We start from the raw sequence: 25,913 nt of genomic DNA on the forward strand, positions 1-25,913 counted from the left end.
ACCATGGGAATGCTGCAATGGTCATAAGTGCAAAGACTGCTTGTAGGTCACTTTTTCAGTGCTGTTGTAATTTCAAATGGTTGCTCCATGAATGGTTGTAAGTCGAAGACTACCTGTAACTCATGTAGCCATTAACTGGGCTGGATCAGTTTAGTATTTGAAAAGAAGCCTTAGGGCTGTTTGTTAGACCAGGAAGCTGAACAATATCCTGGAAGAAAGCATTGACAGAACTCTTCCGTTTCTGCTGCCAAGAATTGACAATATTTATATAGTTACCAGAAGCTGAATTCAGCTAGTATCTGTTTTTTTATTTTTGTTTTTCAGTCCCAGATCTAGATCTAAGAGTGTACCATAAATTATAGTGCAAAAGACTTAGGTTTGCTATTAGGTGCTCAAGTGTTTTGGCTGGGTTCATACCTAATGCTAATGCATAAGGTATTTCTTTTATTTGTAATAACTCACTTATTTTGATGTTTAGACCACAGTTCACAACATAACTTTCTTTCTCTGACCTTAAGCCACTTGGGGCTCCTCCCTCTCTTGTCTAATAGTTTCCTAAGTGTCATCTCACCTAGAAGATGACACCTCACTACCTCATCCGAATATTTCATGACATGGTTAAGGTTTCCCCGATCAAGGGTATGCCATCTTCAGAAATCCTGGGCTTTATGATTTTCAGTGTTTCAGGCCCCACCTTGAGAACAACTTACCTTAGGACCGTTATGGCGAACCAATGGCAGGTGTGCCACAGGTGGCACGCAGAACCATTTCTTAGGGCACGCGAGGCATTGCCCTGTCAGCTCGAGTGTGCATGTGCGTGCTGGCCAGCTGATTTGGGCCTTCATTTTCAGCCATTTTTCTCCCTCCAGAGGCTTCAGGGAAGTCTTCTGAAGCCTCCGGAGGGAGAAAAACGGCCCTACGGCAAATTGGAAGTAAAAAGACTGTTTCCGGCCTCCAGAAGGCCTGCGGGAGGGTGGGGGGCAGGAGGGGCCGTTTTCGCCCTTTCCAAGCTCCTAGAAAGCCTCTGGAGCCTGGGGAGGGCAGGAAACGGATCCACCATGCCATTGCGCGCCTTGAATTCCATTAACTCTTATCTACCCACCAACTCGCTTTGACTGTTAGTAGTTCAGATTTTTGTAAAGAGCTTTAGTCAATGGTGGGATTCAGCCAGTTCACACCACTTCAGAAGAACCGGTTGTTAACTTTCTGAACAGTTTGGTGAACTGGTTGTTGGAAGAAATCATTAGGGCAGAGAACCGGTTGCTAACTTATTTGAATTCCACCACTGGCTTTAGAATATAATAAACCTATGTGTATTCACTTGAGCTGCCTGGAATTTTGATTTCCTGAACTTAACAATGGTTCTTAAGAAGGTTAATTTAGGTGTAGGTAGGGTCGTGCTACCCTAAACAGTGATTCATGGACTGGTTGGTTTTCATTGCATTAACTGATTTTTGTTTTTAATCTTTTCTTTTCAGGAGCAATTCAGAATCTTCAGAAGTAATAAAGTCACAAGTAGGAAGAAATAAACAAATAAAGTCTGATTCTGGGAAAAGATAATTTCCTGTATGTTTGTTGAAAAAACATTACTGCAGGCTGAGTTCCATAACCCAAGCCATCAAGCAAACAAATCGCATTACGTCTAGCTTTAACACAATGTGTCAACCCAAGTTAGGTATAACACTCTTTCTTTTGTATGAAATTTCTACACATGAAACAAAGATCAAATTGTTTAAACTATTTTCGGTTTAAACTAAAGACTAATTTCCTTAGAACAGTGTTTCTCAAATTTGGCAACTTTTAAATTGCATGAATTTCAGCTTCCAGAATTCCTCAGTCAGTATACTGGCTAAAGAAATCTGGAAGTTTAAGTCCACACATCTTAAAAGTTGCCAAACTTGAGAAACACCGCCTTAGCAGAAAATTTCTGAGGCACTCATAAAGGGATGAAGGCAGCATCTTGCTTCAGCATCTGTTATCCAGAAACCCACATTAATGGCATGAACATCTTTCCCATGTATGTTTCTAACTCAGCTATTCTAGGTAACTATACCCAACATTTTGCATCAATAAAATCTCATGCAGGTTTGAGTTAGGTATTTGATGTCATATGTTGCATTTTTAGCAATACAGGTTGTCCTCAACTTGCAACCATTCATTTAGTGACCATTTAAAATTATAGTGCCACTGAATCAAGTGATAGGACAGTTTTTTGCACTTAATGACAGTTGCAGCATCCCCATAGTCACATTATCAAAATGCAGATGTTTGGCTGGTTGATCTTTATGGCAGTTGCAGTGTCCCGGGGTCAGAGGTGGGTTGTTCCTGGTTTGGCCCGGATCGTCCGAACCAGTAGTGGCGGCGATGGGTGGCTCTGCCCAGCCGCCTGGGTGCTTCTGTGCAAGCACGAGCAAACCAGTAGTGCTGGGATTTGAATCCCACCTCTGCCCAGGGTCATGTGATCACCTTTTGCAACCTCCTGACAAGCAAAGTAAATAGGGAAGCCAGATTCATTTAACAATCATGTTACTAAATTAACAGCTGAAGTGATTCACTTAACAACTGTACAAGAAAGATCGCAAAACCCACTTAACAACTATCTCACTTAGCAATATAAAAATTTGGCTCAATTGTGGCCATAATTCAAGGACTACCTGTACTGTATGAAAGGGACCACATAGTATATTTATCTACCCCATGTCTGGAGGTATGCAAAATGTCACCACTTTGCATTCATTTATTCATCACTTTTATATTCCACCCCCTCCCCTGGCTCTCAATGAGGTTTAGGCATCTGTTGTCATCCCATTTTATCTTAAGTAAAACTGTATGGAGTAGAAAGATGGGGTTGAAGCCAAACCGTAGTGACTGACTCAAAGCTGAAATGGATTTAAACTCAGTGACTATTCTCTTCCTTTCTTGGTATAATCTGAAAGCTATGTCTCATTTACACCTGGAAGAGAGTAGGACCACACAAAAATAGGGTAATGCCTCAATTGTATAGATATGCCTATGAATTGACCTATTTTGGTCCTTTCACGGCAGGCACCCAGAGGTGGGTTGGTCCCAGTTTGGCCCGGTTCAGTTGAACCGGTAGTGCGGTGGCGGGATGCTCTGCCCACCCGCCCAGATGCTTCTGTGCGTGCGCAGAAGTGGAGAGAGAGAGCGCACAAGCAAACCGGTAGTAAAACCGGTAGAAACCCACTACTGCAGACACCCTAATTATTCAAGAAACACACAATGGAGATTAACTCTGAAATTCCCCTGATCCGTATGAAGATGTACAGTGTGATTTTTCAAAATATTGTTATTTAGGTATTTGGTGTTAATATGACAGGGTGCATCCCCTTTCACAGTTATCCCATAGAATGAGATTCTAGAGGGAACATGAAATGCTACCCCCAATTCACCAATCGGCATTCTTCTAAAATTTCTCATCCAAAGCTAGCACTCTGTTATGTGTGAAGACGGGGAAGTCACTGGACTCACACATTGCAGTGAGGGTAAAAATTATTTGTGTTCCATGAATCCAACCATTATTATCAACCTGACATAAATAGGCAGCATTGACTCTGTGCCACCAGAAGTGTCAAATTCATGTTGTCTCTGGCCACTAGCAGGTCCTTCTCGGGGGGGGGGGGGGCTCTCAGTTGCAGAGTTTCCCCCTGCCCCTTCTTTGATCTTCCTTACACCATCTCTCTTTCCCATCCAGAGAACCTTATTTTATTACATTGGGCTACTTCTGAAAAGTATTACCATCTCATTTTGGGGCCGTGGCATCATCCCATTGACTGTTTTCCATTTTCATGGTGTTGGTTTTAAATGAATTGTTGTTTTAAGTAGCATCTTAGCATTAATTTAAAAATGATCGTCATGTGCTGTAAATAAATAAGTGTGAGAGACTATTTCTACAGGCATAAAGAAGGTCCATGACCTATTCTAAATGGGCGGATGAGTGTGTGAGAGGAAAGGTTTGCTTCCTGCATTGGTGCTTATGGATTGGTGATATGGAGGATGTATCCCAGTCTGTATGAAGCACCCATCCTGTCTCTGCTGATTGTTACCCTGAGACCCTTTTTCATCACTTTCTCACTCCTGCACTGCCCAGTGTTGCTGCTGCTACCCAGGAACAGATCTCCATGGCGACAACACCCCCCTCCCTCCATTCCTGCATCCTCCTCCCTTTAGCGTATAAGTGACACGCCCGTCATCCAATCAACAACCTCAGCTGGTTGGGAGGGCTTTTTTCTCCATCTATTTCTCTGCTAGTGCAACCCAGAGAGCTGAATCTGAGGGGAGGGGGAGGAAAACACCCAGCTGCCTTCCCCCTCATTTCTCTCTTCCCCCTTTTTTTCCTCTCTTTCCTCCCTTTATCTCTTCAGTTGTCTCTTTTAGGTTTCCTTCTTTGCCTCTTTCCCCACCCCTCCCTATTCCCCACACATTTGCTTCCCCTCCTGTTCCCCATGTGAAATCACCTATTGTTACAATTCCTCTCCCCTTCCCCCCCCAAAAAAATCCTTTCATTCGTTTCACCTTTGATATCCTTTGCCACCCTCCCCGTTTATTTTCCACCCCTCCTTTTCCTCTGCGGGCAACGAAGGGAGAAAATCCATGAGAATGAAAGGCGGGTAGCGGGCGAGACAAGCGGTAACACATCAACTTAAGGATGCGGGCAACACAGCCTCTTGGGTGCTGCGACCATTGTTCCTGCTGCCTCCTGCTCCATTCCATCAGTTCTGATGTCTGAAGCCCATCGTGCCTGTCCTCCCCCTGCTTTGCTGGGGCAGCCAATTTCTCTCCCCGTCCCCCTGCACCTGCGTCTTGTGACCCCTCCCCGCCTCCCTTCCCCTCCTTCCTGATCCATGATTCCAGACTACCCCTAAGATGCTAAGGCAAGGCCCTTTCCTTCTGCTGGCTGCGTCCATGTCGTATTTCAACCCAGAGAAAGCTTTGGCAGCGCCTTCGGAAAATGGTGAGTTTGGGCAGGGGCAAGGGTTCCCTGGGCATCATTGCCAGCAGCCACCCCCTAACCCGATTTGCTCTCGCTTGCTGTTGCCTCTCGCCCAGCCATCTGTGGCCACCTGTTTGTGCAGCTAGGTAGCTGCCTGGTGGACCTGATCCCCACCCCCTTCAGGGTGCCAAGTGGGGACAAGACTTGGACCAGGGGGTTCTCTCCAGACTAGATGGGGAGGGGGCACCTGGGTTATAAATGCTCTTCTCCAGAGACAGCTGGGATTCCTATACATAGCAAATGCATCAGCCCTGGGATTTTGCCAAATGCCTTAAAGCAGCGGTGGTGTTTCTTATCGTCTTCTCCTGATCCTCGCCTATTCTTAATGATAATTGGCACTGGAGAAAATTGAAGCCACCCCTTAAGGCAATCAAGAGAAGGCAGAAGTTACCTGGAAAAAAGATATATATTTTTGTACATGATCCCCTGAAGAGGGGTCCAGAGTCATTCCACAGTAAGGGAAACCTAGGATAAATATTTGCTTGCAAAGAAAACAACATGATAGAGGGAAGAATGTCTGAGAGGTGGGTGTGAGATTTATGCCTGACAGGTCAGTGACATCCAGAAATTCCATCTGTGTTTGGTCTGACAGTCATCCGTGGAAAGTGGGAGACTCAGTTGGGATTCATTCTTGACATTGGTGAAAAGGTATTATGTGGGGCTCACTGAGGGCTTTGTGTAAGGACAGAGTATGGCTGAGATAGAGAAGATGGTGAAAGACTTCATGACTGGAAGAAGAGAAGAAGGAATGCATAAATACTATTTTGAAGAAGGACCAAATAGAAGAGTAGGTGCAGAGATAAATGGATAGCTATGGGCTGGTGGGAGGTTTAGAGAAACCACGAGTTCACTGGACATGGTTTTTAATGAGGCTTTGGTAGACCCATGTTCAAACCACAGATCCACCATAAACTTGGATGATACTTTTGTGGTATCACCACATTCTCAGACTGTGTAAAATACGTGCAATGAAGACTTATCTTGATAGGGTGGTATACACATATAATAATTAGAAGTAAGGAGTATTGGTGAGAAACATCTATCTGGGTACTATCCTGAAAAATATGGTCCACTTGATAGATTTTTTTTATCTGACCCACTTGTCCCTTACCTCCTCTGATACAGGAATCAACTCAAATATTAATGCCCAGCAACAATAGTTTTCAAATATTGGCACGCTAATCATTGCCAAATATTGGTAATCTAATCATGCCTCAAAAACTCCAGAATGTTGAGGTATGATTGGATTATTAAAGGATTGTGACATTGCCAGTTGCTTCATTCTAAGAGATTGCAGCATGTTTACCATTGCAACAAACTGCAAAGGTGTTCTTTCCCCCTATAATTTATAATAAAAACTATCTCCACTCCCCTTTCTTGTGTTCTGTCTACTCTGATGTATTATCCTTCTACTTCCTCATCTCTATCTAGTCTTTCTTTCTTTGCTGTCATAATGCAGGCTGGAAGTCCAGGAAATCTCACCTTAGTTGCCAATGGCTTACTTGCTCTGATGTCAGAAAGGGCAGGCAGTCATGGACCAAGAATTAAAGATGGCATAGTAGGCTGGGCCTCTGGTGTTGTCTTCAAGCAACATCAGCAAAGGATGATGATTCCCCCAGGACATGAAAAGTGTGCTTGTGAAATCTTAGCAAATTACAATCACTTAGAAGAAACTAAGACTATATGAACCTTCCCCAATCTGACACCTTCTATTTTCCCTGATTTCCATTCAGCAGACCATTTGAGAGTTGAAGCCCACATGTCTGTCCCATGACTGAATGGCATGGTGGGATAGATGACAGCTCTGCTTTACTAGCAAATATTTCTTGTGACTAACTGCCAAGCCTTCACATAAGCAAGAATAGGAGACCTGTAGCCTGTTACATTGTCCTACAGAAACAAGGTGAATTCTCATTTCTGGCATAACTTTATCCACGCCTAATGGAAAATCTCGTGTAAGCAGCCAGACGTCTCTGGTAATAGTATTAGAATACTAATTTTAATATAATCAATATAAAATAAGTAATATGCTTTAGGACCAAATCCCAGCATGGAAGATGGTCTCTAGAAATGTAAATGTGTGCCTAATTTTAGTACCATCTGATTAAATTGCCTTTTCTGTTTCCAAATATATCTCAGCTTCCTGGAAGAAAGAGGATGACATTTCCAGAGGGGGAAAAAATAGAATTCTATAGATTCCTTCAGGGCGAAGGCAGGATAATGAAACAGTTTCTAATGACAAGTTTCTAATGTTTTCGTAACGCTATAGCAAAATTTGAAAATCTCACATACGTAACTTGAAGTTTGTGTTTTCTGTTTGCGTCATTGACAGAAGAACGGTGAGTAGTTAAAACAGGATGGGTAGAGCAATAAAGAGAGCAGAGCACACGAAAACTGTCTGGTGAGAAAACTGTCTGCATGACGGAGCAAAGGTTATCATCTACCTGGCTACAAGATTCAACCTTTAAACTATTATTCTGGATTTTATAAGATATGTCTCACTGTGATATAATAAGAATATGTAGCACAGGGTCTACCATCTTTATTATTTCAGAATGTCTCCAAGTGTGGATATGAACTTCTGGGAAAATAAAGGTGTTGATGGGTCCTACAGCCGCTCAGTTCAATGCTTCTCTGCTGTTCTAAACATCTCCCTCTGCTGGGTACCATGGGCTGGTAATTTCCATGAAGAAGTAGGGACAAAGTTGAGGCATTCAGCTTGGCACTCAGGAATAAAGCAATGAGTGAAATATAGGTAGTCCTCCACTTACAGCAGTTCATTTAGTGACCATTCAAAGTTACAACAGCATTGTGTGGGGGGGGGAAAGGACCTATGACCGTTTTTCACACCACCCTTTCAACATCCCCATGGCCACATGATCAAAATTCAACTGACAAAATTCAAATGACAACTGACTCGTGTTTATGATGGTTGCAATATCCAGGGGTCACATGATCACCTTTTGTGACCTTCTGACAAGCAAAGTCAATGGGGAAGCCAGATTCACTTAAGATCCATGTTACTAACTTAACCGCTACAATGATTCATTTAACAATTGTGGAAAGAAAGGTTGTAAAATGGAGCAACACTCACTTAACAAATGTCTATTTAGCAATAGGGATTTTGGGCTCAATTGTGGTCCTAAATTGAGAACTACCTGTAACTGCATCAGCTACCACCAACTTTCATTGGTGAGGTAGAGAATAGCATGTTCAAGATCCCTAAAACTTATTGTTCATCTTACATTGGCAGCTGGAAGAATGTAAGGCAATATACAGTAGGCTTAATCCAAGACATTTTGTTTCATGTAATGAAGGATAAAATAGCACCCCACATTCAATGATTTATTTGCTTGTCTTAATTACTCCACTCCAGATGACTCTGAATGGCATACAATAGAAACAGAGATGAAAAAGAACAGAACAAACAGAAAACAGAAAACCATAATGTTGTATTCCAACAGGCACTAAATGTAATATCCCATCTTCAATGCTCTCTCCCAGAGTCAGGTTTCACTACTTTACAAAAGCTTATCAGGGAAGTAAAGGGTAAAGGATAAAGGTAAAGGTTCCACTCACACATATGTACTAGTCTAGGGGGCAGTGCTCATCTCCGTTTCAAAGCCGAAGAGCCAGCGCTGTCCGAAGATGTCTCCGTATTCATGTGGCATGACTAAACGCCGAAGGCACACGAGGAGATAGGGTCATCAGCACTGCCTCTCTCCCAGGTTTTGGGGAATGGAAAGTCATCATAGCAGTAGGTAATATTTGGGTCTATAATGGCAATGAGCATCATTTTGTGTGATGACTGCCCATAGCACAGTAACTTAAGGAAAGCAGAACTGGGAATTTAAGTCTCCATATCTCTGTCTTCTGATATAACAGGTGTTTTCCTGGCTTTTGCTGCCTGAGAAAATCTCCGCACATTGTCTAACAATGTGTGGGGTGGGGGTGGGGGTGGGGGTGTAGCTAAAACAGAAAATAAGAAAACCATGTTTTTAGGGGCCGGGCATAAGCGCCCCAGAATGCCTACCGTCCCTGTCCTACTGTCCCATTTATGTGTTTATGGCTATGTTTTGCTTATTTATATCCATTTATTTGTGCCATTTTTTCATGTGTTTTCATACTTGTTTCCTTGTACTTGTTGACAAATAAAACAAGCAAACAAAATAAATGTTGGTCAGACTATAAATACTAGCAAGTTGAGAAAAGGAAAGAAATAAATATTTGTGGCAATTCATGGAAGTATGAAGTTAGAACAAGATTCATCATCATCATTATCATTTTACTGCAAGGTAATACAGTACCACAACTGAGCCCATAATTTATGTTGCTAAGTGAAAATTTGTTAAGTGAGTTTTGTCCCATTTTACAACTTTCCTTGCCACATTCGTTAAGTTAATCACTGTGGTTCTTAAATTAGTAACACAGTTGTTAATTGAATCTGGCTTCCCCATTGACAACCTTTGCTTGTCAGAAGGTTGCAAAAGATAATCACATAACTCCGATGCCCTGCAACCGGCATAAATATGAACCAGCTGTCAAGCATCTGAATGTAAATCACGTGGCCATGGGGATTGCTACAACCGTCATAAATGTGAAAAATGGTAATAAATTACTTTTTTTAGTGCCATTGCAACTTCAAGCAGTCTCTAAAAAACTGTTGTAGGTCGAGGACTATCTGTATATCTTGCTTTTCTGCCTTTCTGCGAGATAATAAAAAGATGGAACCATAATCTTTGAAAGATAATTCATAGGACAAAAAAACCCACAGTTCTTCCTTAACATTTGTCCTCCATCCTTCCATCAGTTTGTAGCTCAGCTTCTAATTCTGAAAGACATGCAAGTTCACTTACTAGTTCAGAACATTGTAGATGGTCCTCAAAGTACCCTTTATTTCCCCACAGGCAAATAGCTACCTCTAAAAGCTGTTTTAATATATATATGTCCTATCTCAGGGGTCAGCAATCCATGGCTCTTTCATCCCTCTGCTGCGATTTCCCTGTCACTCAAAATATGTATCACAATCGCCAATGTGCAACACACGCCGACATGTGATCTATTGAGCTTTTCAACCCCTGTAGGCCAACCATGGATAAATCCAAGAAAAGAAAAATTCCAGAAGAAAACAGAATGTTTAATTCAACTACATATACTAGTTTTGTGGCCGCTCATGAAATAGTCAGTCATGGGAAGGGTTTTGTGGTTCCCGATATTTTCTTTTTTCCCGTGGGAAACAGGTCCAAATGGCTCTTTGAATGATTAAGATTGATGACCCCTGTCCTATCTTGTTCTTTGTATATCCTCTTCAGATGGATTATCTCAGGGCCGGGCTGCCCTGGCCCCTCCCTATGCTGTGGTTCTGATCTCCTGCTCAGGCTTGTTGGCCTTTATCTTCCTCCTCCTCACCTGCCTGTGCTGCAAGAGGGGTGATGTGGGTTTCAAGGTGAGCCAGATGGGTGGGTACCAGAGGTGGGCATGATGGGTTTTTGGAAAGAAAGGTCTTTTTTTTTAAAAAAAAGTCTTTGTCTACTTGATAGGAATTTGAGAACCCTGATGGAGAAGAGTATTCTGGAGAATATACACCACCTGCAGAGGAGACATCTTCCTCCCAATCCATCCCAGATGTCTACATTCTGCCTCTTTCTGAGGTTTCCCTCCCATCTTCCAATCAACAGATGCCCAAAACAGGTATATTTCCTGAGGGAATGGGGTCCTATTATTGTCCTCCTCTTCATTTGTGATGTCTTTCATATTTCTCTTGTTGTTTAGAGAATACAAAAGGTTAGAGTATTGGCAACACTTGCTATAGTTCCTTGGGAAAATATACTAGTGCAGTTCTATGCCAGCCATCTCTGACCTGATGTGCATTAGATATGTTTCCAGTATCTGAATCTTGAAATGATGGGAACACCAAGTTGGGGAAGGCTGCTGTAGACCTTGGCACCTTCATAATGAAAAGTATATGAACTTTGCATAAAAATAGCAGAAGAGTAGAAATCCAAGGTTTGTTTTTCTATAGAATGGGAATATCTCTAGTGATTTATCAGTTGAGCATTTACTATGTCCCAACCTAGATTTTACCCTGTCTTTCTATTTTGGGCATTCCCTATTACTTTTGCATTTTCTTCCTGTTGTGGCACCTGCTGTTTCTTCTGTGTAACCTCCCTTGTGTTGTCTGTCTGTCATATTGATCTCCTGTCTTTCTGATCTCATCTACATGTACAGTGTTGACTTTCATGACCCACTGCCTTATGCAGTGATCCATTCTGATCTCTAGATCTCCCTCAACTTCAACTCACTTTCATTGTTGGAAGGCCCAGGAATTCTATCCCCACTTTACTTTTGCTTTAATTGAGATCATCTTGTCCTTTTTCATCTCATGAACACTTTCCCACAACCATTTCCACATACAGGTAGTCCTCGACTTACAACCAAAATTGAGCCCAATCTTTTTGTTGCTAAGCAAGACAGTTGTTAAGTGAGTTTTGCCCCATTTGCAACCTTTCTTGCTACAGTTATCAACTGAATGGCTGCAGTTGTTAAGTTAGTAACATGGTTATTAAGTAGATAGGCTTTCCTATTGACTTTGCTTGTTAGAAGATTGCAAACAGATGATCACATGACCCTGGGACACTGCAACCGTCATAAATATGAGCAAGTTGCCAAGCATCAAAATTTTGATCACATGACTGTATCCTGCAATGGTAGTTAAAGTATGAAGGAGCAACGTTAGCGCTGTTGCAACTTCAGTCACTAAAGAAATTGTTGTATGTCAAGGACTCTCCGTAGTCTGTTTGCAATGGCTTCTAGTAGACACACTGTCTGAAGGACACCATAGTATGGAAGACCATTTTGGGGGGGCTAATAGCTTTGTGGCATGGGGAGAGTCAAAACGGAGCTAACTCTTAGCCTGCATCCTCTGTGCAGCATCCTTGACTCCCATTATTTTGAACACCATATTCCTCTTTCAGATTTAGTGAAACACTTGGGTCTCAGTAGACAACACCTCAGTTATCTACAGGAGATTGGAAATGGCTGGTTTGGAAAAGTAAGTAAGGAAAATTCAGGTTTTTTGTAGAATATGATTTAAGAATGAAATTCAGGCAATTGTTTTCATGCCTTCCAGCAAGAGTTGACTTGAATCCTACAAATGGAATAGCAATGGGCAAGTCACTGACTCTATGATGCAAATCATTCCTTTATTATGATTACTTCTAAACAACTTTATAAAGATATCCTTTATGAAAGGATAAAAAGGATACATTTGCAACAAAAGAACAAGATGCAAGGATCTTTTACACTTTTGTGGAGTAACATTCTAACAATGTTAAAAAACCAGCAGCCAAATAAGCAAATCAACAAAATTAAGTCATTAATTGCAAATTGCAAAATTTAATGCAGAAAGTAATTAAATACGAGGTTACAGAAAATAGCCTACAGCAAGAATTTATTTTCTTGTTAGTGATAATACTAAGCAACTTTTCTTTTTTAATAAACAAGGAACCATAATTGCAAAGACAATGTGCCCAGCCTTTACTTGGCAAGGCTTCTCCCAGTACACCCAGTGATGTGTTTGAGAATATAAATGAAGATTTTGGAATGGAAGATGGGCCTTCCAAAGTTGACCACACAGTTTTTGCCAGATTTGAACAGTCAAAGGAGAAGAGAAGGAAAATAAAAATTCACGGTTCCCACCTTATTAAAGCTATCATCCATTGACTTTAATCTAGAGTCATTTTACTTTCTAAGAATCAGAAAAGCCTACTTTTCCAAATTTTTATTTTATTTATTCAATTTCTATAGCCACCCATCTCAATCAATGACTCTGAAGAGGTTACAATTCCAAAAGTATAAAAACAATTCAACAAGAAAAAAAAAACATTTTAAAAATAGTGAAAACATTCATATGGCTCAGGAAAAAGGAAAAAACAAAACCCATTCAAAAACAAATTCAATCTGAATACTTTCAGGCACTCTTGAGCTATTTCTCCTTTGCCTTCTTATGTCCTCCTTTATTGCATCCCTTGCGATAAAAGTAATTTTTCAGCCGCCCAGGAACCAAGCTGTTTAGGGTTGTATAGATAATTAAATTGTACCTGGAAATCAATTGGCCATCAGTGAGTTCATTCAGGACTTTAATGACTAATGAGATATGATCTACATAGCCAGTTCAAATTATTAACCAGGTGCCAGTATTTTATGGTGGTTTCTTTCTTTCTTTTTCTTTTCTGCCTCATAGGTTATTCTGGGTGAAATATTCTCAGATTTCACCCCGGCACAGGTGGTGGTGAAGGAGTTGCGTGTAAGTGCTGGCCCACTGGAACAGAGGAAGTTTTTGTCAGAGGCTCAGCCTTATCGGTAAGAACCAGAAGAAACTGATATGAGGGTAAAAATGGGGTAAGGAATCTTCATACAAAATACAGGCAGTCCTCAACTTATGACCATAATTGAGCACCACATTTCTGTTGCTAAGTGAGATATTGGTTAAGTGAGTTTTTCTAGCCACAGTTGCTAAGTGAGTCACTGCAGTTGTTAAGTAGTAACATGGTTGTTAAATGAATCTGACTTCCCTATTGACTGCTTGTCAGAAGGCCATAAAAGGTGATCACATGACCCAGAGACATTGTAATTGACATAAAAATGAGTCAGTTGCCAAGAATTTTGATCACAAGAACATGAGAATGCTACAATGGTCATAAGTGTGAAAAGCAGTCGTAAGCCCCTTTTTTCCGGTGCCATTGGAACTTCCAATGGTCATTAAATGAACTGTTATAAGTCAAGGACTACCCACATTTGTCTTTATGTCCATGATGCTGTAATTGTGCCAAGGGTAGGCCCCTAATGATACATGACTTTTAAAAAAATCTCTACTGCATTTTCCCCAATTATCCTTCTCTTTGTTGTAACATTATGGAGATTGAGCGCTGGGCAAGATGTTCTCATCTGAGGAATACTTATTTTTATACATAATAATAGTATAATAGATTATAATAGTAACATCCTCAAACCCCACCCCCAGCTTCAACCTTAAACTATCTACCGTGGATCTCACCCCTTTCCTAAGAAGTGCGTAAAGGGGTCGTGCATAAGCGCACCAGCGCGCCTATTGTCCCTGTCCTACTGTCCCCATTTATTTGTACTCATTTCTTTTGTTCATGTCCATGTTTGTACTTATACCTGTTATCTTGTATATGTTTGACAAACTAAATAAATAAATAAAGCAAGAGTTTTATATGCAGAAAGGTGGAAAGGCTTAAAAATACCTATAATGGAAGAATGGATGGTGAAACTGGTAGAATTGGCAGAGATGGCAAAGTTGGCAGCCTTGATGAAAGAAAAGACTTTGACAAATGTTATTTCTACTTGTAAACCATGTTGGAGCTTTTTGCAAGTAACTGAAAGAAATGAAAGGTTGATTTGGGGATTTGATGATTAGAATCATATGGGATTATGGAAATAATGTAATCTAATGTTTATCTTAGAGTAACAATCTATCTGGTAAACTTAGCCAAGGAATCACTAATGAAGCAATTTTCAATTCCCAACCTGTAAATCAGTCTAGGAAAACCAAATTCAGGGATAGACCCATAAATGTTCCTACTTCTCTAAGCAGAGCTCTGTCACGGCTCAAAAATCTCCGTTCTGGCTATTACAGAGGTGTTGGAGATTGGGGATGCTCCAATGAACTGCTACCAAATTGAGGTTATAACAGAGAACACAGAGGAACTGTCCAAAAATAGAAGTAGGGATTTCCCTATGTATGTTATGACTCACTGAAATTCTTGTCCGGTCATCCAGAAATACTTTTTTTTCCTCCTGCTTTTTCTGTGTCCCTCCCCGTGTCTCTACCTTGCCTTCAAGAAGCCTCCAGCACCCAAACATACTACAGTGCCTCGGCTTATGCACAGAAACTATACCCTTCCTCCTGATAATGGAATTCTGCCAACTGGTAAGTCAACTGAAGCACAACTGAAAATCAGATTTGAGAATTACTAAAGTCCAAATCCTATTGTCATGAAACTGGAATGCTTAGGGCACCAGTGCTCTGATTCTGGAGTAACTACAATATCAGTAGTCACTCTGGAACCGTGATAGCAAACCTGTGGCACTCATGCCAGAGATGGCATGCAGAGCCCTCCATGTTGGCATGCGTGCCATCTCCCCAGGTCAGATCTCCGTGGCGGTTTTTTCATGAGCTTCTATTTACCTGCAAACGATGAAACAGAAGCTCACGAAAGAAAAAGATCTTACCTCTTGCTGCGCTCCCGGTGTTAGGGTGCCCCACCTCCCGCCAGCCAGCTGGTCTTTGGGTCTCTGTTGAGCATGCACACATATTTGTACATGTGCATGTCCATACATGAGCATGTTCGTGCATATCTGCGCATGCACACACACCTTCAGTTTGGGCATGCGTAGGTGTGCAGTTTGGGCACTCAGTTTCTAAAAGATTCGCCATCACTACATTAGGATAATGTCTGTCCCCTTGTCAATGTGGCCCTAATGACAACATTAATTTCCATAGCCATTCATTCAAAATTGCTTTGCCCAAGTAGATATAAGTAGGGAACCTGACTTTCCTTGTAGGAGCCAGTTGTGTAGAATATTAACCTCATATTTTTCTTTAATTACATCTTACTTTTAAAACAGCGAGGAGCCTGCAATAACTGGGGAAATCATTTCCTACACCTCCAATGAAATACCTTGTGTGGCTTTATTAATTTGAATAATGTAGTTCTGAGTGAGCCCAGTGCTTGCTACTTAATTTCCAAAGAACCTTTGTGATGTTATCACATAATTCAAATCTACCTGGCACTTTTTAAGTCAGTTTAGAATGAGGGCACAATATATAATATGGTTAATGTGAACTTTGCATGAGAATAAGGGTATTTTGGAATCTTCAAAAACGTCTGGATAATTTTCCTGGATCCCAGAAAAAATTACTAAATTTGCAAACTTGGTCATTTTTTTTCTGTCTTGGTTTCCCCCCCCCCTGCCCCTCACCCCAGGGAGATCTGAAACGTTACTTGCGAGCTCAACGCAAAGCAGATGGAATGACTCCCGATTTACTGACACGCGACCTCAGCACATTGCAGCGTATGGCGTATGAAATCACGCTGGGAGTGCTACACTTGCATAAAAACAATTACATTCACAGGTAGGGATGATGGCTTGAAATCTAAATTTTGCAGCTTGGGAAAGAGAGTGTGAACCAGGATGCGAAAAAGATTGAGGAGAGTGTGAGATTTAGAATTGCAGGTCCACCCTAATGGAAGTTACTGTGATGTTAAAATGGAGGTTGAAAGATTTGGCGACTTCCAAGGGCAACTGCACCTGACGATGGCCTGATCTTGATAAAGGATGAACAGAGATGTGAACTTCCCTGTAGATAGAAACTTCCCTGTAGACATATCGTGTTATGTCATTATGGGTCTGTCTAAAATATATAACAGAAAAGGGATGGGGTAGGGGTTAGGATAATTAAAGCATTGGTCAATTTTTAAAAAATCAGAAATCGGGATAAAAAATCAGACAAATGTTATAGCAAAAATATTTTGTATTTTAATTATATTATTTGTTTGCTTGTGTATGGCCACTGCCCCCAAAGTTTAAAGAATATAGTGAGGTTTCTCCCAGGGGGGTGGGGTGGGGGAGCTTCTTGTGATGTAAGATATATCACAAATATCATTTAAAAAATACTATAGAATTTCCTATACAGAGTTCCAGCTAAGAAAAATCATGTGAAGTCAGGTCTGTATGTGAGTATATTATATTAAACAAAAAAGCTTGCTTGGATAGCCGCTAACTGCTAAACTGGATTCTGAAAATTTTTGACTAAGAGTAAATAGGCTGCTATGCCATGACACTATTTCCTCTCCTCCTCCTCCTCCTCCTCCTCCTCCTCCTCCTCCTCCTCCTCCTCCTCCTCCTCCTCCTCCTCCTCCTCCCCCTCCTCCTCCTCCTCCTCCTCCTCCTCCTCCTTCTGTATTTCACAATCTTGGCAACTCTAAAATACATGGGCCTCACCTCCCAAAATTCACCAGTCACCTTGGAGTTAAAGTTTACAGTTCTTAGAGTTGCAAAGATTGAGAAACATTGTTCTAGTGCAGGGGTGTCCAAACTTGGCAACTTTAAGACTTGTGGACTTCAACTCCCAGAATTCCCCAGCCAGCATGGCTGGCTGGGGAATTCTGGGAGTTGAAGTCCACAAGTCTTAAAGTTGCCAAGTTTGGACACCCCTGTTCTAGTGCATGATCAGCTTTACAATTCAGATTTTTTAATATATTGCTCAAATCCAGTATTCTGCCTTGTTCATTTTGCAAGCCAGGATTTGTATACCAAAGGCAGATTTTCATTTACAAATCTTGTCTGTAATGAATACACCAGAGTTGATATTCAGCAGGTTCTTACCAGTTCTGGAGAACCGGTAGTGGAAATTTTCAGTAGCTCAGAGAACTAGTAAATACCACCTCTGACTGTCCCCGCCCTCATCTATTCTGCCTCCCAAGTCCCAGCTGATTGGGAGGGAATGGGGATTTTGCAATATCCTTCCCTTGCCTCACCCACCAAGCCACGCCCACAGAAACGGTAGTAAAAAAAATTGAATCCCACCATTGGAATACATCAAGCAAAGATGTGGAGTTTGGTTGACCCCTTAAACAAAACACCCCTGCTTAGTTCAAGACTTAGGAATCTGAAGCCTTACGGTATTATTAGAAATAACATCTCCCAACATCCATCACCACATGAAAGCTGGAGTTAACTGGAACCTCTATTTCAACAATAAAAGGAGGGCCGAGATTCTGGTTAGAGAACCAGTTTGGTGTAGTGGCTAAGACATCAGGCTAGGAACAAGAGGAATTTGAGTTCTGGGCCTGCTTTGGACATGATGCTTGTTAGATATTAGCATATATCGTAGGAAGTCTCCTCTCTGGTCCGCTGCTACAGCGGGAAACAGGTATCGTTCTGATTGGTCGAGGGGCGTACCCGATCCCTATAAAAGGGGAACCCTCCGACCACAGAGTAAGCTGGATCACTACTACTACTAATAAAGAGCTGTTAAGTCACTTCGTGTCCGCAGTCTGTTCTCTCGTTGCCCAGATCTAACATTGGCGACGAAGGTGGGATCGAGAGACAGATAGGACGAAGAACGCTACCTCCAGAATCTCCGGATTTGATCCAGCCTAGGAATTCGGCAGAAATTCTGGCAGCCATCTCAGGTCATCACAGCGCGGCAAATTCAAACGAGAGAAGATGGCGATGCACACTCCCCCCGCTCCATTCGACCCAGCGAACGACGAATGGGAAGCCTTCATGATTCGTTTCGAGTGTTTTCTCGAAGCGAACGAATACACGGGGATCACCGACGCCCGGAAGAAAAACATCTTCCTCGGCTACTGCGGAAAAGAAGTCTTCAACACGGCCAGAGACCTCACCGCGCCTACTCCAATACAGGCAGTATCATGGACGGCGTTGCAACAGGCTCTACAGACTCATTACGCGCCAAAACCTTCCCGCCATGTTTGCCACCAAGCATTCAACATGAGGAACCAGAAGGTGGGAGAATCTATCAACCAGTACGTTGCAGCTCTACGAAAAGCAGCCACACATTGTGGATTCAGAGACCTGGATGAGCAGATTATGGATCGACTCGTTAGCGGGCTGAGAGACATTTCCCTACAAAAGCGGCTGTTAGCCAAAACCAATTTAAGCCTACAGATTGTACTCGCCGAGGCAAGAGCTTCAGAAGCAGCAGACAGATCAGCGGAGACAATTCAACGCGGATTCAACACAGGCCAGCCAGCGCCAAGACACACCAGAGTCCACTACGAGGACACCATTCCAGATTTCGAGGATCCCGAGCTCAAGGAAAGTCACCTGATGAAGAGCAGTCACGTGAGACCTGGGGGGAGACCCGGATTCCGTTTGCCGCCCTGCGCAAGCTGCGGAGGGAATCACCCCCGGTCTACCTGTAGGTTCAGGAACGTTGTTTGTTCGCACTGCAACAAACTTGGGCACATCGCACGAGTGTGCCGGAGCGAAGTCCCTGCCTCAAGGCAGCCACCCATGTACCGCCAACAGAAGCCCAACCCAGGGGCTTGGCGAAATCAAAAAGGGCGCCCAGAGAGAAATCCACAAGTGTTTACCCAGAGAGAAAATTCCCAAAGAGCTGAGCGGGCGTATCCCCAGAGAGATTACACACAAAGAGCTGAAAGAGCGTTCTATCAAGACGCTCAACGAGAGTATTTTCAGGATACAGATGCTGAGATAGAGTTGACCCAGAGAGAGGAGTTGCGAACGTATCTCACCACGATAAGTCAGGTCCGCACCAAGCGGCCAAAAAAGCTGAAAGTCACAGTCCTCTTGGAGGGCTCACCTTGCGAGCTAGAAGTTGACACAGGATCGTCCCTGACGATCATTTCATGGGCATCCATGAAACAGGCTATCCCTAGCCTCAAAAAGAGCCAACTACGTGTTCCAGACATCCTGCTGCGAGACTACCAGGGGAACCAAGTCCCCATCGTGGGCCAGGGCACATTCTAGATCCGTTTCAAGGACATCATAGCCCAGCTGCCCGTGACCGTCGCCACCGCACCATTACAGAACCTTCTAGGACTAGATTGGTTTGAAGCCTTGGGGCTGGAAGTCACCGGGATCAACAGCGTGGAGAACAGCAGCGCTGAGCAGATCTTTAAGGAGTTCGAGGATGTGTTCAGCCCCGGTCTTGGTAAGTATGTGGGTAAACCAATCTCATTCAACTTAGACCCCAAAGTGGCGCCAATCCGACTTAAACCGAGGCGAGTGCCTTTTGCACTCCGCCCAAAAATAGATAAGGAAATAGATAAGCTAGTGGAACAAGGAATCCTTGAGCCGGTGGATCACGCGCGCTGGGAAACGCCCATTGTGACCCCAGTTAAGCCAGACGGGTCAGTCCGCATCTGTGCGGACTATAAATGCACAATTAATGTCGCACTACAACAAAGCGCATATCCTGTGCCAGTAGTTCAGCACTTATTGCACTCGTTGGGGCCAGGAAAGATATTTGCAAAGCTAGACATGGCACAAGCTTACCAGCAATTGCCCGTGGACAGCGCCACAGCGGAGGCCCAAACTATAGTGACGCATAGAGGGGCATTCAAATGCAACTGGCTGCAATTCGGTGTGAGCATTGCTCCAGGTTTGTTCCAGAGCGTCATGGAACGGCTTTTGCAAGGGATACCGGGAGTCGTCCCCTATTTCGACGACATCTTGGTGTCCGCCGCAAACGAGGAGCAGTTAAATAAAAGAGTCAGAACTGTTTTGGCCAGAATCAGAGAGAAGGGTCTCCGCCTTAAAAAAGAAAAATGCCAAATTAACGTGCCTAGCGTAGAATTCCTGGGATATAGAATCGATGGTCAGGGAATACACCCCACTTCAAAGAAAATTAAGGCGATCCAGGATGCCCCCACACCACGTAACCAGACCGAACTGCAGGCCTTCCTCGGACTACTTAACTTCTACAGCGTTTTCCTGAGACAGAAGGCGACCGTTGCTGAGCCGCTACATCGACTACTCCAGCGAAACGCACCATGGAGATGGGGACGATCCGAAGCAGCAGCTTTTGCCGGGGTAAAGCGCCTGCTCACCACTGACTCGCTGTTAGTCCAATACAGCCAGACACTACCGCTAGTATTGACCTGCGACGCATCACCCTTTGGAGTCGGCGCAGTCCTTAGCCACAGGATGCCAGACGGAAAAGAAGCACCCATCGCTTTCTACTCTAGAACTCTTTCATCGGCCGAGAGGAACTACAGCCAGATGGACAGGGAAGCGTTAGCTGCAGTAGCTGGAGTAAAACGTTTCCATGAATACCTCTACGGCCGCGATTTTGAACTAATTACTGATCACAAACCGCTGTTGGGATTTTTGGCGGGAAACCGCCCCACCCCGGTCTCCCTCTCTCCACGCATGACCAGGTGGACTGTTTTCCTGGCTGCGTACTCCTACAAGTTAATTCATCAACCGGGCTCCACTCTAGGACACGCAGACGCACTCAGCCGTTGCCCACTACCGGACCTTTTGCCAGACCCCACTCCCGAAGCACCGGTGTTGCTCATTGACTGTTTGGACTCTGGACTGGTTTCTTCCTGCGACGTTGCAAGGTTCTCCTCTAAAGACAGTTTAATAAAGCAAGTTCAAACTTGGGTTTGGAGGGGGTGGCCGAAGGGAAACGTGGGCCCAGAATTCAAAGTGTTTTGGTCAAAACGGGACGAACTCTCAGTGTTACAAGGTTGCTTATTGTGGGGGGATCGAGTTGTTATTCCTTATGCTTTACGTAAAAATGTGTTAGATGCATTACATGTTGGGCATCCGGGGATCGTTAGGATGAAGGCTTTAGCGAGAAGTTACGTTTGGTGGCCAAACATGGACAAAGAGATAGAGGAGTGGGTGGCCACTTGCGATCCATGCCAAGAATCGAGACCAGCACCCCCGGAAGCGCCCGCCACGGAATGGGAAAAGCCGAAAGCACCCTGGTCGAGAATACACATCGACTTCGCAGGGCCAGTTCAAGGTCAGACTTTCCTTATAGTTGTGGATGCATATTCCAAATGGCTAGAAGTAGTCCTAATGACTTCAACCACGGCAGAGGCAGTCATTAAGGTTCTACGGCGGCTTTTCGCCACTCATGGCCTGCCCGACCTCCTGGTCTCCGATAACGGGCCCCAATTCACGGCCATGCATTTCGAAACGTTTTTAGCAGGTCAGGGAATTCGGCATGCCCTCGTCGCGCCATTCCATCCGGCATCAAACGGACAGGCAGAGAGAATGGTGCGATCCGCAAAAGAGGCCCTCGCTAGGATGGGTCCAGGTGATTGGCAAACACGCATAGACCATTACCTCCTCATTCAGCACATTACCCCCAGTGCAACGATGGGAAGGAGCCCCGCTGAAATGCTCATGGGCCGCCGTCTATGGTCTCACCTGGACCGTCTTCACCCCAACTACTCTGCCACAGCACCCCCAGACTCCACAAGCAAAATTCGGAGTTTCAGCATAGGGGATTCGGTATACGCCCACAACTATGCAGGGGGAACATTGTGGATGCCGGCAACGGTCATTGGCATCACGGGTCCACGATCGTATCTGTTAGAACTGGAAGATGGGCGGAATTGGAAGAGGCACATCGATCAACTTCGGGGTCGCCTGGCGCACTCAGACCTACGAGCCGAGGACGAGAGCTACCTACCAATGCAAAGTCAGCCACTCGAGAGGCCCAACACAGAGAACTACGACACCTGCGAGCCCAGGACAGAGCAAGAGGTCGAGCGCGAAACAGAACAACCCCCAAGCAACGTAAGCGAGCAGACCCCCGAACGCCCAAGCAACGAAAGTCTGAAAACACCAGAACTCGAAGCAAAGAAAGCAACTGATCCTGCAACTACTCCTGACCAACCCGAACTGCGACGCTCCACTCGAGTAAGGCAAACTCCAACATACCTTAAGGACTACATAACCAACCGCAATGTTCCGTCTAAGAGGGGAGGGGTGTTAGATATTAGCATATATCGTAGGAAGTCTCCTCTCTGGTCCGCTGCTACAGCGGGAAACAGGTATCGTTCTGATTGGTCGAGGGGCGTACCCGATCCCTATAAAAGGGGAACCCTCCGACCACAGAGTAAGCTGGATCACTACTACTACTACTAAAGAGCTGTTAAGTCACTTCGTGTCCGCAGTCTGTTCTCTCGTTGCCCAGATCTAACAATGCTAGTTGAGTGACTTTGGGCCTGTCACTCTCTCTCAGCTCTAGAAAAAAGGCAATGGCAATTTTGCCAAAAAATATCTAGCAGGATTAATCCAGGAGTCAGTAAAGCCATCAAAATAAATAATCAAATTCTAGTCAATCAGTTAAAGTCCTAGGAAGAGTTAAGAAAATAAACAGGTCACATAACAAGATTCTAGGCAACCCCAAACGTTTTAATCCTTTTAAGTTATTGTGAGAATAAAAATATGCCCTGTGAATTTTTGAAGGCAACATGGGTTACCCTTACCCTCCCCCCAAAAAAACCCTCCCCTGTAACAAAAAATATATATTTTATCCTCTCTATGTACTGTATATTGGGAAAGCTTAATGCAGGAGTGTCCAAACTTGGGAACTTTAAGACTTGTGGACTTCAACTCCCAAAATTCCCCAGCCAGCTGGCTGCGGAATTCTGGGAGTTGAAGTCCACAAGTCTTAAAGTCCCCAAGTTTGGACATCCCTGGCTTGATGTAAGAAAGGTGGAAAATGAGAGTCTCCCTTCTTACCTGACTCAAAATCCTCTTGTCCTCCACAGTGACCTGGCACTTCGGAACTGCTTGCTGACCTCAGATCTCACAGTGAGAGTTGGGGATTATGGTCTGTCACACAACAACTACAAGGTATGAGAGGTGAAAGTATCTCAAAGAATCTAAGATGGGTCTCAATTGAGTCTTGGCAATGAGTAGATGTGGCAATTTATTATTTGCAGAACATGTCTGACCCATTATGAGATTTCACCCCCTGTTCTTTTTTAAAGGAAATTATTATGAGCAGTTTAATTTAGAGCAAACTACTATTATCATATTGCATGGACCTATAGAGGTAACTCTATAATGGGTGTTAGTTGAGAAACAGAACATCCAGGGCCCATGAAATGTTGGGAGGTTGAGATGTCTATAATTCAATTTCTATTCTGTACCATTTCTCATTTCTATTTTATAGGAAGATTATTACATCACTCCGGACCGGCTCTGGATCCCTTTGCGTTGGGTTGCCCCAGAATTATTGGATGAGATGCATGGAAATCTCATTGTTGTGGATCAGACCAAGGAGAGCAATGTTTGGTGAGTCCTAAGAGTGTCCCTTGGACTGAGGAAATCTAATTTGTATTCTTAAGCAAGGATACCCAATCCATCTGGGTTAAAGCTGAAACAAACATTTCCAAGTCCACAAGGAAATGCTCCCCAGTGTTTGCAAGCATTCATCCAGTGCAGGCCTCCTCAGTAAAACACAATGATACCACAATGTTAACACATGGCGCACTGATGTCAACTTGGAATCCTTGGTAGATTCACTAGCATACAAATAGATTGAATAGATGAACAATAGTGCAAATGTTGAAAAGGCAAACCTTGACTGACAACCATTCATTTAGCAATGATTCAAAGTTGCAATGACACTGAAAAAAGTGACTTACAACCAATCCTCACACTTAAGACCATTGCAGCAACCCCACAGTTAAATGATCAAAGTTTGGGTGCTTAGAATAGAATAGAATAACAGAGTTAGAAAGGACCTTGGAGGTCTTCTAGCCCAATCCCCTGCTTAGGCAGGAAACCCTACACCATTTGGCAAATGACATGTATTTACAACAGTTGCAGTGTCCCTGGATCTCCATTTGTGACCTTTCCAGACCCTTTCCGACAAGCAAAGGTGAAGCTTGAGGATCACATGATTTATTCAACAAATGCAGTGATTTGCTTAATACTTGTGGCAAAAAGATTGTAAAATGGACATGACTCACTTAGCAACTGCCTTGCTTAGCAACGGAAATTCTGAAGGTCCCGATTGTGGTCATAAGTCAAGGACTATCTGTATACTAATGTAAATATGTAAGTGGTAGTATTTGTATCATTATACAGTCATTTAAATCATTTATCATTTGTCTCCCCCTGCAGAAATCCATGCACTGAACTAGTTATTTTGAGCCTCTTAGTGACTAATGTTCTTTTATTTAAGCAAGTGATTTTTCACCTTCCCCTTTCTTTTCCTGTTCAGTCATAAACAAGAAGAAAATAGAGTTTAGCAAAGACCACCTTGTAAGCGCTTTGACTGCCGTGTTCTTTTATTTTAAAGAAGACTGCTCCCATGTTTCTGGCCAAATGGACATATTTGAAATTATATTATGACTGCTCCCCAGAGACGGCTGGGGGGAGTGCAGCTGTCTGTTTACCAGATGGCTGGCTTACCTGCCAATCTTCTCAGTCTCAACCCCCAAACTCTGGACTGTCTATAATCACAACGGTCCCTTTTCTGAGGAGATGGCATTCGTCCAAAACAAAGGACTGTGTAGCGTTGCTAATCAAGATTATGGGGCCCTGTGGGAGTCCAGAGAGAGCCCTGGAAATGAAGATGATGTTGGAGGCTGGTGCTTTCCTTTGCAGCATGCCAATTTTCTATTTTTTAATTAAAGCTGCTACTTTAATGTAACCACCCGGGAGAGAAATGTTGCCAAAAGATGTGTGTGTGGACATACTGATGCCCTGAGGTACCAGCAGTTCTAAGGCCTGGTGCACATGAGATTTATTTTAGGGTTCTTCCTCATTATACATTCCTGCTGTCCTTTACCAGACACCAGAAAAATATGCTGTTGTCAATTATGCTACTCCCACGGCTTAAATGTGCCTCAGCAACTAGGCTGGGGAGTAATGATGTTCTTATAAATATAGAGCAGAAGAGTTTCAAGGCAGTGATGGGTAGATTTCCCTCCCTTCTCACCTGGCAGTACAAAAATCAGCCACCGAGTTCATAATCTGTGGCTGGAAGAAGATGGGACTCTGGAAATGCCTGGTAATGGTGGCTTAGCTGGGATGTGGAAAAAGCTCATTTTCCACAAGGATGTTAGATATTCCTAATATATAGATAAAGGTAAAGGTTCCCCTCGTATATATGTGCTAATCATTCCCGACTCTAGGGGGCAATGCTCATCTCCGTTTCAAACCCAAAGAGCCAGCGCTGTCTGAATACGTCTCCATGGTCATGTGGCCGGCATGACTAAACACCGAAGCAGTGGTGGGTTCCTACTGGTTTGGACCGGTTCAGCTGAACCGGTAGTGGTTTGGCAGCCTGGGTCGCTGGAACCAGCAGCAACCCCGGCCTGCCATGCCCCCGAACCGGTTCTCC

General features: G+C 43.5%; 1 protein-coding gene across 1 annotated transcript in view; it reads left to right on the top strand.

The window, feature by feature from the left end:
* Positions 1–4,884: 4,884 nt before the first annotated feature.
* The window catches only part of LMTK3 (lemur tyrosine kinase 3), a gene marked incomplete at its 5' end in the record, with an annotated part of 51,477 nt that continues 30,448 nt past the window's right edge, over positions 4,885–25,913 (top strand). Inside the window, 9 exons of the mRNA XM_081970749.1 lie at positions 4,885–4,972; positions 10,324–10,457; positions 10,552–10,702; positions 11,986–12,062; positions 13,254–13,372; positions 14,876–14,963; positions 16,021–16,169; positions 23,326–23,410; positions 23,733–23,854. Of these exons, the coding sequence (XP_081826875.1) occupies positions 4,885–4,972; positions 10,324–10,457; positions 10,552–10,702; positions 11,986–12,062; positions 13,254–13,372; positions 14,876–14,963; positions 16,021–16,169; positions 23,326–23,410; positions 23,733–23,854 (1,013 nt within the window). The remainder of the gene's footprint in view (positions 4,973–10,323; positions 10,458–10,551; positions 10,703–11,985; positions 12,063–13,253; positions 13,373–14,875; positions 14,964–16,020; positions 16,170–23,325; positions 23,411–23,732; positions 23,855–25,913) is intronic.

Source organism: Natrix helvetica (genome assembly GCF_964273705.1).
Source record: "Natrix helvetica genome assembly, chromosome: Z".
Taxonomy (NCBI): Eukaryota; Metazoa; Chordata; class Lepidosauria; order Squamata; family Natricidae; genus Natrix; species Natrix helvetica.